Source organism: Dromiciops gliroides, chromosome 3 (assembly GCF_019393635.1).
Source record: "Dromiciops gliroides isolate mDroGli1 chromosome 3, mDroGli1.pri, whole genome shotgun sequence".
Taxonomy (NCBI): Eukaryota; Metazoa; Chordata; class Mammalia; order Microbiotheria; family Microbiotheriidae; genus Dromiciops; species Dromiciops gliroides.
In genome coordinates this window covers 596,568,109-596,583,351 of record NC_057863.1, presented here as the reverse complement: position 1 = coordinate 596,583,351, position 15,243 = coordinate 596,568,109, and the positions used below count along the sequence as shown (strand labels likewise).

At 49.8% G+C, this 15,243-nt stretch overlaps 1 protein-coding gene across 1 annotated transcript in view; it reads right to left on the bottom strand.

Moving 5' to 3' along the window:
- Positions 1-10,400, bottom strand: part of KIAA1522 (KIAA1522 ortholog) — a 42,553-nt gene extending 32,153 nt beyond the window's left edge. Inside the window, exon 1 of the mRNA XM_043995560.1 lies at positions 10,052-10,400. Within this exon, the coding sequence (XP_043851495.1) occupies positions 10,052-10,307 (256 nt within the window). The 5' untranslated portion in view covers positions 10,308-10,400. The remainder of the gene's footprint in view (positions 1-10,051) is intronic.
- Between the last annotated feature and the right edge of the window lie 4,843 nt (positions 10,401-15,243).

Sequence of the window (15,243 nt, the reverse complement as noted above, 5' to 3'; positions counted from 1 at the left end):
TGGGAATTCTGATAGGCTTTGGTTGAGCTTACCTCTGAGGTCGGGATTCAAAAGCTTTTCAGGAGTCGATCTGTTCTACAAAGTGGGGTCTCTGTGTGTTCACAGAGCGAGACAGGCAATTTGGCAAGGGATGAATTAGGATTCTCATCCTTCTCCAATCAGAGTGCTGGCCTCCCCTGTCCCAGGCAGGCATCCACCACAGCCAAGATACCATGTGGGTAATTGCAGCATTTCCCATCTCTGCACTCCACCCCCAAGGGGTACAATGCTCCTTCACATGGGGTTTACTCAGCATGTGACCAGAGCAGCTGAGATGGCTTTGCATTGGGATGGGGGGCCCTCTAGGGAGGCTCTCTCCCTTGACCTAGTCCAGGTATGCACAAGAAGTCTGACACTGCCTGGGTATCCCCTCCCACCCTCCTATAATAGGTGGTCAGTCCAATAAGGCACTGGTTTGGCCAGTGGGTGCCATCATCTCAGGCCCAGGGAAGAGTTGAGGACCCAAGGCAACAGATGCCAACCTTCACTGCCTGCCATGATCAGCTCCCACCACCATCCTTTACCCAAATCAAAGGGGTGCAGCCCCAATCCCTGGTCCCTACTCTTCTCCTCCCTTACTACAGCATCTTCTCAGGAAGAGACCATGAGTTAGCTCCCTTTGGTGTGAAGTCTTCCCCCATTAGAATGTAATCCCCTCATATAACCTGGATCAGATTGCTTGCTGTCTTGGGGAGGGAAAAAAGAATTGCAACTAGAAATCTCATAAAAACAAATGTTGAAAACTATCTCTACATGTAACTAGAAACAAATAAAATACTTTTATGAGAATGTAATCACCTTGAGGGCAGGCACTGGCTTTCTTTTTGCTTTGATCTGTATCTTAGCACAGTATATGGCATGTAAATATTGGATAAATGCTTGTTGTCTTGATTTTTCTAGTAATAGAGAAGCCAGAGATGCCCAAGTCTGCCACTTTCCACACACAAGTCTTCCACCCCACACATCGAAGCAGTAATTGTCCTCTCCCCTCCATCTCCTTACCCTCCCCTACCGTCCCCATTCTAGGGCAGGTCCCCGATATCCCCTACCCACATCCTGGAGTTTTGCTTCCCACTAGTAACGATAATTGCCTTCTCCCTCATGTTCCAAAACCATGAAAAGCTTCCTTTCCCCAAATCCCAGAGCAGGGACTCAGAGAAAATTAAGAGCTAGAAGAAACCTTGTTGAAACATCTGATCCAACCCCTTTGTTTTCAGATAGGGAAACTGAGGCACAGGGAGGTTGTGAATTGGCCCCAAGGCCATGTACCTAATAAGGTATCAGAAGGCAGAATAGAACACAAACCTACACCATTCAAAGCAGTCGTTCCATTATACCTCATTCCCCCCCCCCCCGCCCTGCAATGTGAGCAACATTCCCCCCCCTTCCTCATTTTCTGTACCTGTGACTTAACTTAAACTTGACTTCATTTCAGGGCAACAACTGCCCACCAGGATCTCCCCAGCTGGATTAACCCCGACCCACCCACCCACCCCCATGCCCTCCACAAACATGCAGTGCAGGAACACACACACATACAGGTTCCAGATTCCTTCTTTTAGGGGAGCCACCCCACCTTGTTCTGATCTCATGGCCCTTTACACTCTTCCGATGCCCTCTTCAAGTTTTTGTTTTTGTTTTGTTTCTTGCAGGGCAATGAGGGTTAAGTACTTGCCCAGGGTCACACAGCTAGTAAATGTCAAGTGTCTGAGGCCGGATTTGAACTCAGGTACTCCTGAATCCAGGGCCGGTGCTTTACCACTGCACCATCTAGCTGCCCCCTCTTCAAGTTTATATATATTCTGTTTATCTGTGTCTAGGAGATTCCTCCCTCCCCAACTAGATTGAGTGCTCCCTGCGGGCAAGGGCTAAGCCTTCCTCTTCTTAGTCTCCCCCATGATGCCAAAGGGTCTGGCACACAGCAAGAGCTCAACAAATGTTTGAATGGGCATAGGCCCAGGGCTCCAAAGCCGTGGGCCCAGGGCTCAGCCACAGAGCAAGCAAACACATTTCTCTTTGTTCCTTACACAGTGTCCTCCCTCTCCCCCTTCTCTCATGCTCAAGACTAGGGGAAACCATAATACTAATAAAAGCTCTTCAATACTATGTCAAGGATTACAAAGGGGGGAGGCAGTGGAGCACAACAGAGAAAGCGGTGACTCTGGAATCCAAGATCCTGCTTTCAAATCCTGTCTCTAATGTGACCTTGAACATGTCACTCAGACTCCCTGATCCTCAGTTTCCTCATCTGTAAAATGAGGGACTTAGGCCAGAGAACTTCTCAGGTCTTTCCTCCCTCTAGATCTATGCCCCATGAATTTTGGTTTTCCTCAAAATACCTCCAATGAGTCAGGGAATGGGAGTAGTATCCCTGGTTTACAGAGAAGGAAATTGAGGCTATGGGGAGTTAAGTGACTTGGATACAGCCACTCAGCTAGTAAAGGTCAGAACTTCAACAAAAACCCTACTCGATGTCAAGGGTCCTTCCCATCTCTCTGCATTCTTCCTGGTCCCTCTGCCCTTTAAGCTTAAAGCCTATCTCTCATTCCAGTGGAAAAGAGACCAGGAATTCCAGAGTTCAAGGGACTGAACCCTTGGACCCGAGAGACAATATCTTCAGTCAGGAGTTAAGGGTCTGGGGGGTCAAGGGGAAGGGCATTGGCCACCACAGGATGGGGAGCTCTCTAGAATGGGCTCAGGCCAGGAGTTCCCCAGTCATGCAGTCTCCATGGCTAAAGAAAACAGGTGAGTTAGGCTCCTCCCCTCACCCAAACACAAGTCTCAAATGCCCTGGGAAGCCTTCTCTCAGACTCAGCCATCTGACTCTAGTCCTACTTTTCATCCCAACCACCTCCATCCCATACACAACTGGAATTCATCACAAGGTCTAGTTCTCTCTCTTTGCCTCTGGCTTTATACACAGATTAAATATGTCTCCTCCTATCTAGCTAGGAGATCCCCTCAGGATGCTCGCTACATAGCCAGTGCCCTCAAAGGATAACTGACCTACAGTATTTAGAATTAGAAGGGCCAGGGCAGCTAGATAGGGCACCGGCCTTGGAATTCAGGAGGACCTGAGTTCAAATCCGGCCTCAGACACAACACTTACTAGCTGTGTGACCCTGGGCAAGTCACTTAACCCCAATTGCCTCACCAAAAAAAAAAAAAAGAAGAAGAATTAGAACGGCCTTTTAAAAATCATCCTACCCATTCATTTTATAGGTTAGGAAATTGAGGCTCCACGAGTCACACAGATAGTAGGCACACAGCCAGGATTAAAGTCCATGTGTGCTAACTCCAGGTCCTAACTCTCTACACACTGAATTTCTTCAGTATTTTACAGTGACAAATCACAACCACAATAATTATCCCAGGATATAAAAACAAGCAGGGAAAGCATCAGACCCCAATCTATCAAATAAAAAAAAAAATACAGATTGGGAAACTGAGGCCTAAAAGGCAATGAAGCCAAAGATCACTCAGCTAGAGGTGGCAGAACTAGGACTTGAGCCCTTATCTTCTAACCCCCAAGGCTAAGGTTCTCTCACTAGACCAAGTCTCCTGGTTTAATAATGATAATGAATCCTAATTCTGGGTGTGCCAAGAGATTTCTATCTCAGAAACAGATGATTATACTATACTCTGAGAAAGCCTGAATTGTGATTGTTCAAAGGGTACAGTGGGAAAATCAATAGGGTTGGCAGCAAATTTACTAAGGTCCAAACCCCCCTTCGGATACTTGTTAGCTGATTGACCCTGGGCAGGTCCCTTCCCTGCAACATTCAATTCAATAAACACCTACTAAGCACCTACTGTGTGCCAATCACTGTGCTAGAAGTTGAGGACTTAACCTCATATGAAATAATGTCAGTGATGTGTTTATAAAACCTTAAAGTACTATGTAAAGATTGATTATTATTGTTTTGGGTTTTGGTTTTTGTTGGGGTTTTTTTTTTTGCAGGGCAATGAGGCCAGATTTGAACTCAGGTCTTCCTGAATCCAGGGCTGGTGCTTTATCCACTGCACCACCTAGCTGCCCACATTTATTATTGTTGATTCTGCTATTGTTATATGTCAGTCAAGTATTAATTAAGAACCTACTATGTGCCAGATACAGAGCTAAGCCCTGAGGATACAAATAAAGTGGGGGGAGGGGAGAGAATATGCAAACAGCTGCTTACAAACAAGATCCTAGGGGAAAACCTCCAAATAATGCCATAGGACAAACAAGATCCTGGCAGAATATAGTGGAAATAGTCTTGGAGGGCAGGTACTGTATTTTGGGATTCAGAAAGACTACCTGGAGAAGGCTTCCTTATCTCTGACATTTCTATAGCATGTTACTTTCCATTTTTATTCACTTCTTTTCATTTCAATTGCTTCATTAAACCAAGAGGAACCATAGTATAGTGGATAGAGAGCCAGAAAGACCTGAGTTCAAGTTCTAGTCTTTAACCCATTGTCTGTGTGACCCTGGACAAGTCACTTAACCTGTGTTCTCTCCTCAATTCTCTAGGACTCTAAATTGCAGAGAAGGTATATATCTGCATTAGCAGAGGGAGTTCCCTAAATCAATGAAATCATAGGTCCAGTCCTTATCTCTGTCCTAGCAAAGAACCATCCAGAAACCTCCCAGAATGGAAAGACCCTTCCAAGGCCTCCCTGGCAGGAGGGCAGCAGCATGAGGAGAGCCTCCTAGTACTTTCATCAAAGTAGCTTAGAGGTCATGCCTCATTTATTGATGGAGAAAATGAGCCCCAAAGATGATCAGTGACTTTCCCAAGGTCACCCTGTTATTCCCTGGTGGAACGGTGCCTAACGCATAATATCTGACATTTCTGCAAAGTTTCCTCCCAAAAGTTGTTTTCAAAGATATTTCATCTGATCCTCACAGCTGTCCTGTGAAGTACATATTCTGGGCGGGACCATAGATTTAAGAACCATTGAGCTCCTTCCCTGTCTCCATTTTCTCCCTATTCTAGTCTATCCTGCACTAAGTGGTCAAACTGATCTTCCTGAAGCACAGCTGACCACATCAGTCCACCCCTATTCAATAACCGGCAGTGGCTCCCTATCACCTCCAGAAACCAATAGGAAACTCTCTGCTTGGCATAACCTGGCCCCCTCCTCCTTTCTTTTTTTTTCTTTTTTTTCTTTTTTTTTTTTGGTGGGGCAATGAGGGTTAAGTGACTTGCTCAAGGTCACACAGCTAGTATGTGTACCACCTAGCTGCCCCCCCTCCTCCCTTCTTACACCTTATTCTCCTCCACACCCACGACAACCCAGCTGTACTGGTTTCCTGGCTGCTCCTAGCACAAGACACTGCAGGCATTTTCACTGGCTGTCCCCATGCCTGGAATTCTCTCCCTTCTCATCTGTTTCCTGTCTTCCTTGAAGTCTTAACTAGAATCCCACTTCTTATAAGAAGCCTTTCCTGGGGCAGCTAGGTGGCACAGTGGATAGAGCACTGGCCCTGGATTCTGGAGGACCTGAGTTCAAATCCAGCCTCAGACACTTAACACTTACTAGCTGTGTGACCCTGGGCAAGTCACTTAACCCCAATTGCCTCACTTAAAAAAAAACACAAAGAAGAAGCCTTTCCTAGTCCCCCATTAATCCTAGCACCTTGCCTTCTCTTCCCTGGCCCAGATTATCTACAATTTATCCTTTCTATTATCTTTTTTTTTTTTGCTAGGTAATTCAGTGGATAGAATATAGGACTTGGAGTCAGAAAGATCTGAGTTTAAATATGGCCTCAGACACTTTGTAGCTCTGTGACCCTGGGGCAATTCACTTCACCCTGTTTGCCTCAGTTTCCTCATCTGTAAAATGGGCTGGAGAAGGAAATGGCCGACCTCTCCAGTATCTCTGCTGAGAAAACCCCAAATAGGGTCAGGAAGAGTCTGACACGAATGAACAACTTGTTTGCAGGTTGTCTCTCTTCCTCAGACTGAGTTCCTTGAGAGCCCTAAGTTATATTTGGTCTTTCTTCCTAGCCCCAGTGCTTGGCACAGTTCCAGGTACCTAGTAGGCACTTAATAAATATTTGTTGATTTGACCCAACCTCAACAAAGCCCCTTCCTGTTACAGATGAAATAAATGAGATAAAGAGAAGTCAAGTCATTTGCCCAAGGTCATACAGGTTGTAACTGACGGGACCAGTATTTTAATTCAGAGGCCTACTCCAAATATAGCACCTTCCACTGTGTCTTAATACCATCTAAAAGCATTATTACCCCCATTTTCCAGAAAAAGAAACTGAGGCTAAGAAAGATGAAGTGCCCCAAAACAATACAATTTGTAAGTGCCAGTGGTAGGATTTGAATCAAGGTCTCCCAGACTTCCGGAGGCCAGCACTTTATCCAACATTTCCCTCTTAGTCTTCTCCCTCTTAGCTCCAGGCCCCTTTAAATAATGAATATTGTGACCTCCCACCCGGGACCAGAAAAATCAGAGCACCTTCCCTTCTCTGCCAAAGAAGACGAGCGTGGCACTGTGTGACCTTAGGTATATTGCTTCCCCTCCATAAAATAAAGTAGTTGGGCTCAATTGATCTCTAAGGTCATCTATGACTGCCCATAGTTCTAAATTCCCTAGGCTGGGGGAAAAGGGTATGAGTTTGTGTGTGTGTGTGTGTGTGTGTGTGTGTGTGTGTGTGTGTGTGTGTGTTAGAAGAAACACAAGTCTGAGTCCTGTTCGGCTCTGTTACTCACCAGTAATGTGACCTTGGGCACAAGGTCACTGCTGTTTTCTGGATCTCAGTTTTCCCACCTACAAAATGCAGGTGTGGAATGAGATAGCCTCTAAAAGTAAATGTCGTGCTCTTTGGGACCCATCATTGTATGGACGGGGAAAGAGCCCAGGACCAATAAGAATCATAAGGCTTAAAGTTAAGTTCTTGACACCATGAGTTTGCCCTCTCTGGGCCTTACTTTCCCCATTTGTAAGATGAGGGGGTTAAACTTGATGCTCTCTCATGTCCCTCCATCTCTAAAATTTTATAAATCCACCACTCAGTGAGAGGCATCGTAGTGTTAGCAGTCAAACAGCTGCCCTTGAAGCCAAGAAGACCTGGGTTCAGGTCCTGGATCTGACGCATGCCGGCTGTGTGACCTTGGCCAAGTCACTCAACTTCTCCATATTTGAGGCAAGTTGCAGAGAAGTGCTAACTCGAATTAGTAGTGGGTCTTTCATTTCCTGGGAGTTCTCTTGAACCTGAACCAATGAAATCACAGGCCCAGCCCCTAATCCTATCCTATGATTCTATGAGTCATAGGTCAGACTGGAATGTGACCCCATCCCCCTCCATCCGCTATGTATGTATGTAATTCCCACTACACACACACACACACACACACACACACACACACACACACTGTCCGTCTCTCTTCCTCCCTCCCTCCTTCCCTCCCTCAGGCTCACCCGCCCCTATCCACTGGGCATTGCCAACAGGGATTAAAGCAATCAGATCAATTTCTTGGTTTCTTTTCAGAAAAAGAAGAGGAGGAGAAGTAGGCCTAGATGGGAGTGAAGGAAACAATTCAAATAATGAGAGGCTGGAGGGAAAGAGTGACTCTCCTCTCCACCCCCGCCCAGGAAAGCCTTGGGGCAGACAGGCTCACACGTGGGTGAGGGCCCTTACCTGACCTGCATGCTGGAATCCAGTGCTACCTAAATACCTCAGGTACATAAGCAGGTGCAGGGGGTGACCAAAGCACTGGCTCTGGCCAGGAACGAGATATCCATTAGGATATCAACTGGCCCATCACCCAGCCTCAGGGTGATCTGCCTTGCCAGATTTGTCCATTCCGTGACTATGTCCAGGCCAGGAGAAACCATCATACACACCTATGTGACCCTAGATAAGTCCTTTATCCTCTGGACAGCAGTTTTCGGCTTTGCAAAAGGAAGGGGCTGGATTAGAGAATCGCTAAAGCCCTTTCAGCTCCAAATGCCCTAGCAACACCACTGTACCCAAAGACTTGCCATCCTGGACAAGCAGTTCTCAGGGTCTAATCACAGTCCATCGTACTGTGATTTCCTTTTGGATGGGTGGGGAGGTGACAACAAATAGTTTGGCACTGAGGAGATACCTAGGGGCAGACCCTGCTCGGGAAGGGGGCGGGGGAGGTACGTACAGTTCAGTATACTTTGAGACCAATCTCTCTTCCAGCCCCTGTCCCTTGCTGCTCTAGCTGAATGTCTTCAGGCAGGCTAAGGCAGAACCAAGGCAGTGATCCAAAAAGACCACAGCCAGGCCGGATACAATCACACAAGAAGCTTTTTCTCTCCTTTCCCTGCCCTCTTCTTCCTGCCCCCCCAAACCTCTTCCTTCTAATTCTCTCCTCCCTCCTTCCCTCCCAGGGCTGATTAAAGGACACTCCAGTGGGTAAACATAGCACCCACCATTTCCTGAAACATGGGCAGGCGGCTGCTGTGGGCAGGATAGTGGTTAGATGCTGGGGGACAGGGAGCCCCTGGGGCCTAAAGAGGTCCCCACTTCCTCCCAGGCTTGGAAGAAAAGCTGAGAGACCTCCCCACCTTTGCTTCCAGGTCTGGGGGGGGGAAGTAGGAGGGGTGAGGGAGCTGAGGGAACAGGTCCAACTCAGGTGATACAGGGAGAAATAGGGTAAGGATCTAAAGGCCTGGGTAGGGAATCAACCAAGCAGGGCCACCCAAGACCAGGGCATGGTGTAAAGACACTTCAGAGTTATATTCAAAGTTGTTGTGGAAAGGGTGCTGGACTTTTGAGTTCAAGTTCTGTCTCTGAAACATACAAGCTGTGACCTTGGACAACTAATTTAACCTCTCTGGGGTCTCTTTCTCATCTGTAAAAGGGATAGTCCTTGAACTCCCTTGTCTCACAAGGCTGTTATGAGGAAACCACCAGTTAACCTTAAAAGCTCTACAGAAATCGGAACTGTTATTATTATCTCAGGAGCCAGGAGAAGCCTGCCAAATTAAATCCACAAAGCCAAATTCCCTTCCCAGCCCCCTTCCCCCACAAAGAAGCATACCTACCTAGCCCTGCTGTGTATCCCCAGGGAAGTTCACTACCCCTCGGTACATGCTTCCCTACCCCAACTTAACATTGTTGAGGAAGATGAAAGTAATGAATTGTCATGGAAATGGGGAAGGGGGTCCAGCTGATAACCTCAGCTGGGACATGACTAATATTTGTATTGTGAGGACGGTGGTGAGTAAGACAAAGACAAAACTGGAAAGGGAACAAAAAACAAATAGAAAGAGGCTTTCTTGAACCCCCTCTTCCCCACCATCCACAGCAAGAGGCACCCTGGACAGGGCCAAGTCAGGAAGCTGGGGAGACTGGTGATCAGCTCCCCTCTTAGAGGAGCCACCTCGGATTCACGACAAACTTGGTTGCCAATCTCCCTCACTGCCCCAGTTCGGGCAGGGTAGGGCAAAACAGAACAGAGCCCGACAAGCCTCACTACCCTGGGGCTGCCCAGGGGAGCTGGGCCCCAGGCTCCTATGACCCCCTGACTCAGCAAAGTCCGTACAGCTGCCAGGAGACCCAGCAAAGCCCCCACATTCTGCTTGCTGTGCCCCAAGGGAGCAAAACAGAGGATCTGGTCCCCTGAACCCGGAGAAGTCTGGGGGAGGAAAAGAGTCTCCTCCCTCCCAGCTCGTCCCCCCCAAAGCCAAGACTACATGGGCTCTGCAAACCTGGAGATCCCCTGCCTAGAAGTAGGGGGTGGGGTCGGAGTGGGGGGCCCGCCCCCCTTCGCTGAGGCAGTGCCCCGGAAGTCCAGAGAGGGGCTCCTGGGTTCTGCCCCACCTTTCCTCCCCAGTATTCCGAGTGCACCCCCCGCTCCCCGGGCCAGGTCACCCCCGCCGCTCCCTGGGCACTGCCCGACGGCTCCGGGAGCGGGGCGCCTCCCTCTCTCCCCCCCCCCCACACCGCCCGCCCGCCCGCCGGCGGCGGCTCAGCTCTGCCCAGCGCTGCCCAGCCCTGCCCAGCTCAGGTGAGCGGAGCGCCAGCCTGCCTTACCTCTGCCCTTGCCTCTGCCCTTCCTGGCCTTTTCCTCGGACTTCTTGCCCTTGGGGGGCGGCTCGGCGCCCTCCCCGCCTGGCGGCCCCTTCTTCTTTCTCCGCTTGCCCCGCAACCAGCTGAAGGCGCGGCGCAGGCCGCCCCGGGACTTCTTCTTGCGGGGGACACCGGCCTGGCCCTGGCCCTGGCCCTGACCCTGGCCCTGGCCGCTCGGCTCCTCGGCCGCAGGTGCGGCGGGGGCAGCGCGGGCCGCCATGGGCCGCGTGCGGGGCGGCCGGGCAGCCTCAGGCCCCCGGGGACCGCGCGGCGCCCATGCGGGGCCGGACTCCGGGGTTCCCTCCCTGGGCAGCCGGCGCCGCCGCGCGAAGGGAGAGCGAGGAGCCGAGAAAAAGTTTGAGCGGCTCCCTGGGGCCGAGCGGAGCGGAGCGGGGCAGGAGGAGCGGAGGGGCCGGCGGGGCTGGGCTGGGCTGGGCTGGGCTGGGCTGGGCTAGGCTAGGCTGGGGCGGGGAGAAGCGCAGAGAGAAGGGAGAGGCGGGCCGGGAGGTGGGGAACGGGAGGGAGCGCACTGGCTCCCAAGCGGCTCCCCGCACCCCGCACCCCGCACCCCCTCCCCCCTCCTCTGCCGGCCCGGTGCCTCCCCTGACCTCCCGGATCCGCGGAGGAGAGCGCACCGCTGCGCGCCTTCTCCCCGCCGGGGCGTTGGGGGTGGGGGTCCGGGAGGCCAGGTAAGTGGGGCTCTGGGACGGACTGCCTGCTGGAAAGGCGAGGTGTGCCCAGCCCGGAGCCCCCGGACTTCAGGGTAGGATCCCAGCAAAGGGGCAGGAAGTGTTCTGGTATCCCATAGGGGAAGGAAGCAAGGTATCCAGGTTGCCATCTCATGTGCCAAGGCATGTCAAGTAAGGTTCGCTGCCAGGAGAAAGGGGGCAGCGTGATCCGGGGTTCTCTTCGGGAAGGGAAGGGAGGGGGCTATCCCGGGAGGAGATGAAGTATTGCGAGAATCAGTCTCTCCCAGAAAAGAGGATCGGGACTTGAGCTGATCCATTGAAAAAGCGTGGAGGTGCTACGGTGTTTTCCTCGGGCAGGGGAGGAGAGTATTCCAGGGTCCTAAACAGGAAGCTGGGGTGAGGAGTATTCGGGATTTTCGGGGTCGAACATAAAATAAATTGAGGACCTCTGCGGCCAGGAGGTAAACTCTGGGGTTCTGTCTCAGGATGAGAAAATGAATTTGTCAGTGTCTGCCTGGTAGTTTAGGAATGGCTGAGACTAGCCCGACGTCCCAAAGAGACCCTCAGCAGGAAAGACTCTCAGCAGGATAAACAGCTGTATTAGTCACAGTGTAAATGTATAAGAGGGATCTTCCCTTATATTCCCTTTTCTCATCTCCCCCCCTTCCCCCGCCCTTTCTATCCATCCTGCTCTCTCTCTCTCTCTCTCTCACACACACACACACACACACACCACACACCCAACACCACCACTGTCCTTATTTGTTCCACGGGAAGGGATCTTGCCCCCACACCCCTGAGTATGGGACTGGGTCTCAGGATTCCTGGAATTCTTCCCCTAATTAATGAGCAAGTTTCTAAACCTTTGTTTCTTTCTGGTTGCACTGTGAGGCCCCAGGGCACCTCAACCGGGCCACGTGGCCCCTACAATAGGCTAACCACCACTGTTAGCCTAGTTAATTACTGCTTACTAAGTGCTTTGAGATCTTCTAGGGAAGAAGGCACAAAGAACGACTTAGGAGGAAGGAAAGGGAGAAACAGTTTCATTTCTAGAACCCCAAAACACCAGGGGCCAATTTGAGGCATGTAACCTAACCTTTGGGTCCTTTCCCAAGGCTGGGGAGAGGGGGCGGGATGTCTAAAGCTCTGTTTACTCTGCCTCTAGATCAAGCCAAATCCTCCTCCAGAAGGTAAGTGCATTATGGGAATTGGACTGACAGGCACTAAGGTCCAGTAGAAAGAGCCTTCCTTCTACTAAGAGCCAGGTGCCTGGGTTCTAGTTCCACCTTTGCTTTTTCCTGGTTTTATGACCTTGGGTAAGTCCTTTACTTATTTATCATATTAAAGATGGGAGGCAGCCTGTTAGTAAAATAGAACACTGGTCCCAGAGTCTGAAAGACCTGCTTTCAAGTCCCAACTCAGCCCCTTACTGGCTATTTGACCTTGGGTAAGTCATTTAACTTCTGAGTACAGTAGATGAGTCTCTGAGATTATAAATTGTGGAGCAGGTCTGCATTGGCAGAGGGGCTTTCCTAAATAATTCCCTATACACAATCGTTTCCTATAATATAGTTTCCCATACCTATGAAATCAACGGTCCTGTCATTGTTGCCATCATGGTAATGTCAAATACAGATTTAGTGACTGACTTATTTTACTGAGGACTGTACAAAAATGAGGAGAGGTAACTCACAGTTACAGAATCAGAAGGAACCTGAGGGCCCATCTAGTCCACCCAATACTTGAAAGAAAATCCTGACTAAAGTGTATTCCACAGGTGGTCATCAGGCCTCTCTGCCTGGACACCCTCAGTGAAGGGCCACTAGCTATCCAGCCAGCCAGCCATTCCCCCTTTGGATAACTCTACTATTTGTTAGGAAGTTGTTCGAAATATGGAATTATAGATTTGCCTCTTCGAAATTTGCACCCATTCGTTATCCATATCAGTAGGCTGGCCATTGGCAATGAAGTCTTAAGTTATGGCAACCAATGAAACAAAGACTAATAACCAAATGGTGCTCAGTGCACGGGTCGCATCCCCCTTCTGATTCAGTGACAGTGGCTGAGGCCACCAAGGTGACAGAAAGGTACTAAGACTCAGAGTTTGTCAACAGCTGTAAACATTTATTTAGTTATTGGTACTCTAAATGTGAGCTCCTTGTCCAGTGATCAGTGAGCTGATACTCTACCAGAGGAACTGAACCATGTCAGAAAAGGAGGTGGGCAGGACATGTTTGGAGATTAAGGGATGACAGATGGACTGGCAGAATACTATACCAATAAAAGTCCAAGAGGAGGGCAGCCAGTAAAGTATATGGAATGGATCCATTACTGGAAGGTTTATGGGAGGACACAGAAAACTGGGTTGCACAGGATGAGAGGGTGTGGCTCAATTCCACTCTTCACCTTTGGGGAAAGGACCTCCATTAATGTTTCAGTCCTTCAGTGGAGCTCTAGTCTCAAAGAAGTATGTTGGAATAACAAACTTGAATCACTGTTGTGCTTTCCTCTCAGTTCTTATGCAGGGATTATTATCTTTATTTCAGAGAAGAGAAAACCAAGACCTAAAGAGAGGAAGTGACTTGCCCTGGGTCACTCAACTAGTCCCAAGGCTTCTTAGCCTCCATCTGGTGTTTTTTCTTCTGCACCACACCATCCCTGCATAATCTTCTTGATCCCCTTCTCCAAATTTTTTGGCCACTAAAGGGTCGGGCAAGTCAGGATGGGAGTGGACACCTGCCTGACCACCTCCAATTTCCCCTGCCTCCTCCATTGAGTTTGATAAGTTATCAAACAGCCATCAGCTTTTTTGAAACACCTGCATACCACATCCAGTTAATATCTATTACTCCCTGGGGCAGCTAGATGGCACAGTGGATAGAGCACTGGCCCTGGAGTCAGGAGGACCTGAGTTCAAATGTGACCTCAGACACTTAACACTTACTAGCTGTGTGACCCTGGGCAAGTCACTTAACCCCAATTGCCTCACTAAAAAAAAAAAATATGAATGGTTCAGTGACTTGCTCAAGGTCACACAACTAGTGTGTCAGGGGCAAGATTTGAACCCCAGTCTTCCTAGCATGCAAGTGAGTTCTCTAGCCATGCTGCCTCAGTTTAATAAATGCTTGTTGACAAATAGGTCACCTGTTATTTTCCTTGTGTGGGGTCTGCATAAGGCTTTCCTTACTACAGCTTCAGGAAGCCCTTTGTCTGAGGCACAGCTGTGTTTCCTTCCCCATCCCCCAGTGAGGGACTCCCTGAGGGCAGAACCATATTTCATCATCCCACCAGGAGCCCCCAAATCAGGGCTCTTTCCCCAAAAACTAGGGTGGGGAAGTTCCCTGGGAAGATTCTTTTGTTTCCCCTCATGTCAGGGGTTCCCCAAGGACAAGGTTGTGTTTCCCCCTCAGACCTGGAGGTCTTTTGCGGGGGTTCACTCCTGTGGACTCCCTGACCTTGCCTGTCCCCTCTAGTCAGGAGCCAGGAGAGGCTGGTTCTCAGCCTTGGCAGGCAGAGAGGCTCTGGATGGACTGAATGGGCCGTTGGGCGCCTGGCTCCAGCCTCCAGCCTCCAGGGATTAATGATTACTGAGATCCATTTCAGTGCCACTGCAGAAGGGAAGGACACTGGTGCAAGATCAGGAAATCCCTTCCCTCTCTCCCTCCCTCCAAGTGGAGCCCAAAGTCCAACCTGGGGTTTAGGTAGCTAACTGACCTGAGTGGAAAGAAAAATCAACAGCCACCAGAGTTTCAGTCTCTTGAGCCTCTTCCTTTCTTGTGCCCCCCCCCCCCAGCCCCCTGCACCAGAGAGAGAGAGAGAGGAAATGAAGAGGCTTGGAGGTCCTTTTCCATATCCTGATGACTCAGGGAGGTTGCAGAGCCAGATGGTTGTCAGGAAGCTATCGAGGGTCTGGACAGGGCTCTTGGCCAAGGGAGAAGGGAGAGGAAGAGAAGTTGGAAGGAGGGAAGGGTGATCATGGAGCAGCTAAACCCCATTAGCACCTCAGCCCCAGAGAGAGCCTCTCCATCCCTGCTTCTGGGAAACTAAACTCCACTCTATAGTTTGCTAATTGTATGACCTCTGAGCAAGTCCCTAAGCCTCAGTTTCCGGTTCTAGAAAAGAAAGGATTAGAGCAGTCTTTTTATCTTCTGTGTAGTCTTGATAAGGAGCAATCAGGAGAATCAACCCCACTTACTCTTGCTGATAGAAAAAGTGCTGGACCCAAGATGCCCTTCCTAACCTAGGCCCCTCCTACCTTGCCAGTCTTCCTACATCTTCTTACACCTTCCTCCCCAACATGTACCTTCAGTCCAGTGACAACGACCTCCTGATTGTTCCACAAGCAAGATACTCCATCTCTCAGCTCTGGGCATTTTCTCTGGCTGCCACCCATGCTTAGAAAGCTCTCCCTCCTCATCTCTACCTACTTACTGGCTTCCTTTAGGTCCCGGCTACAGGACTTCTACA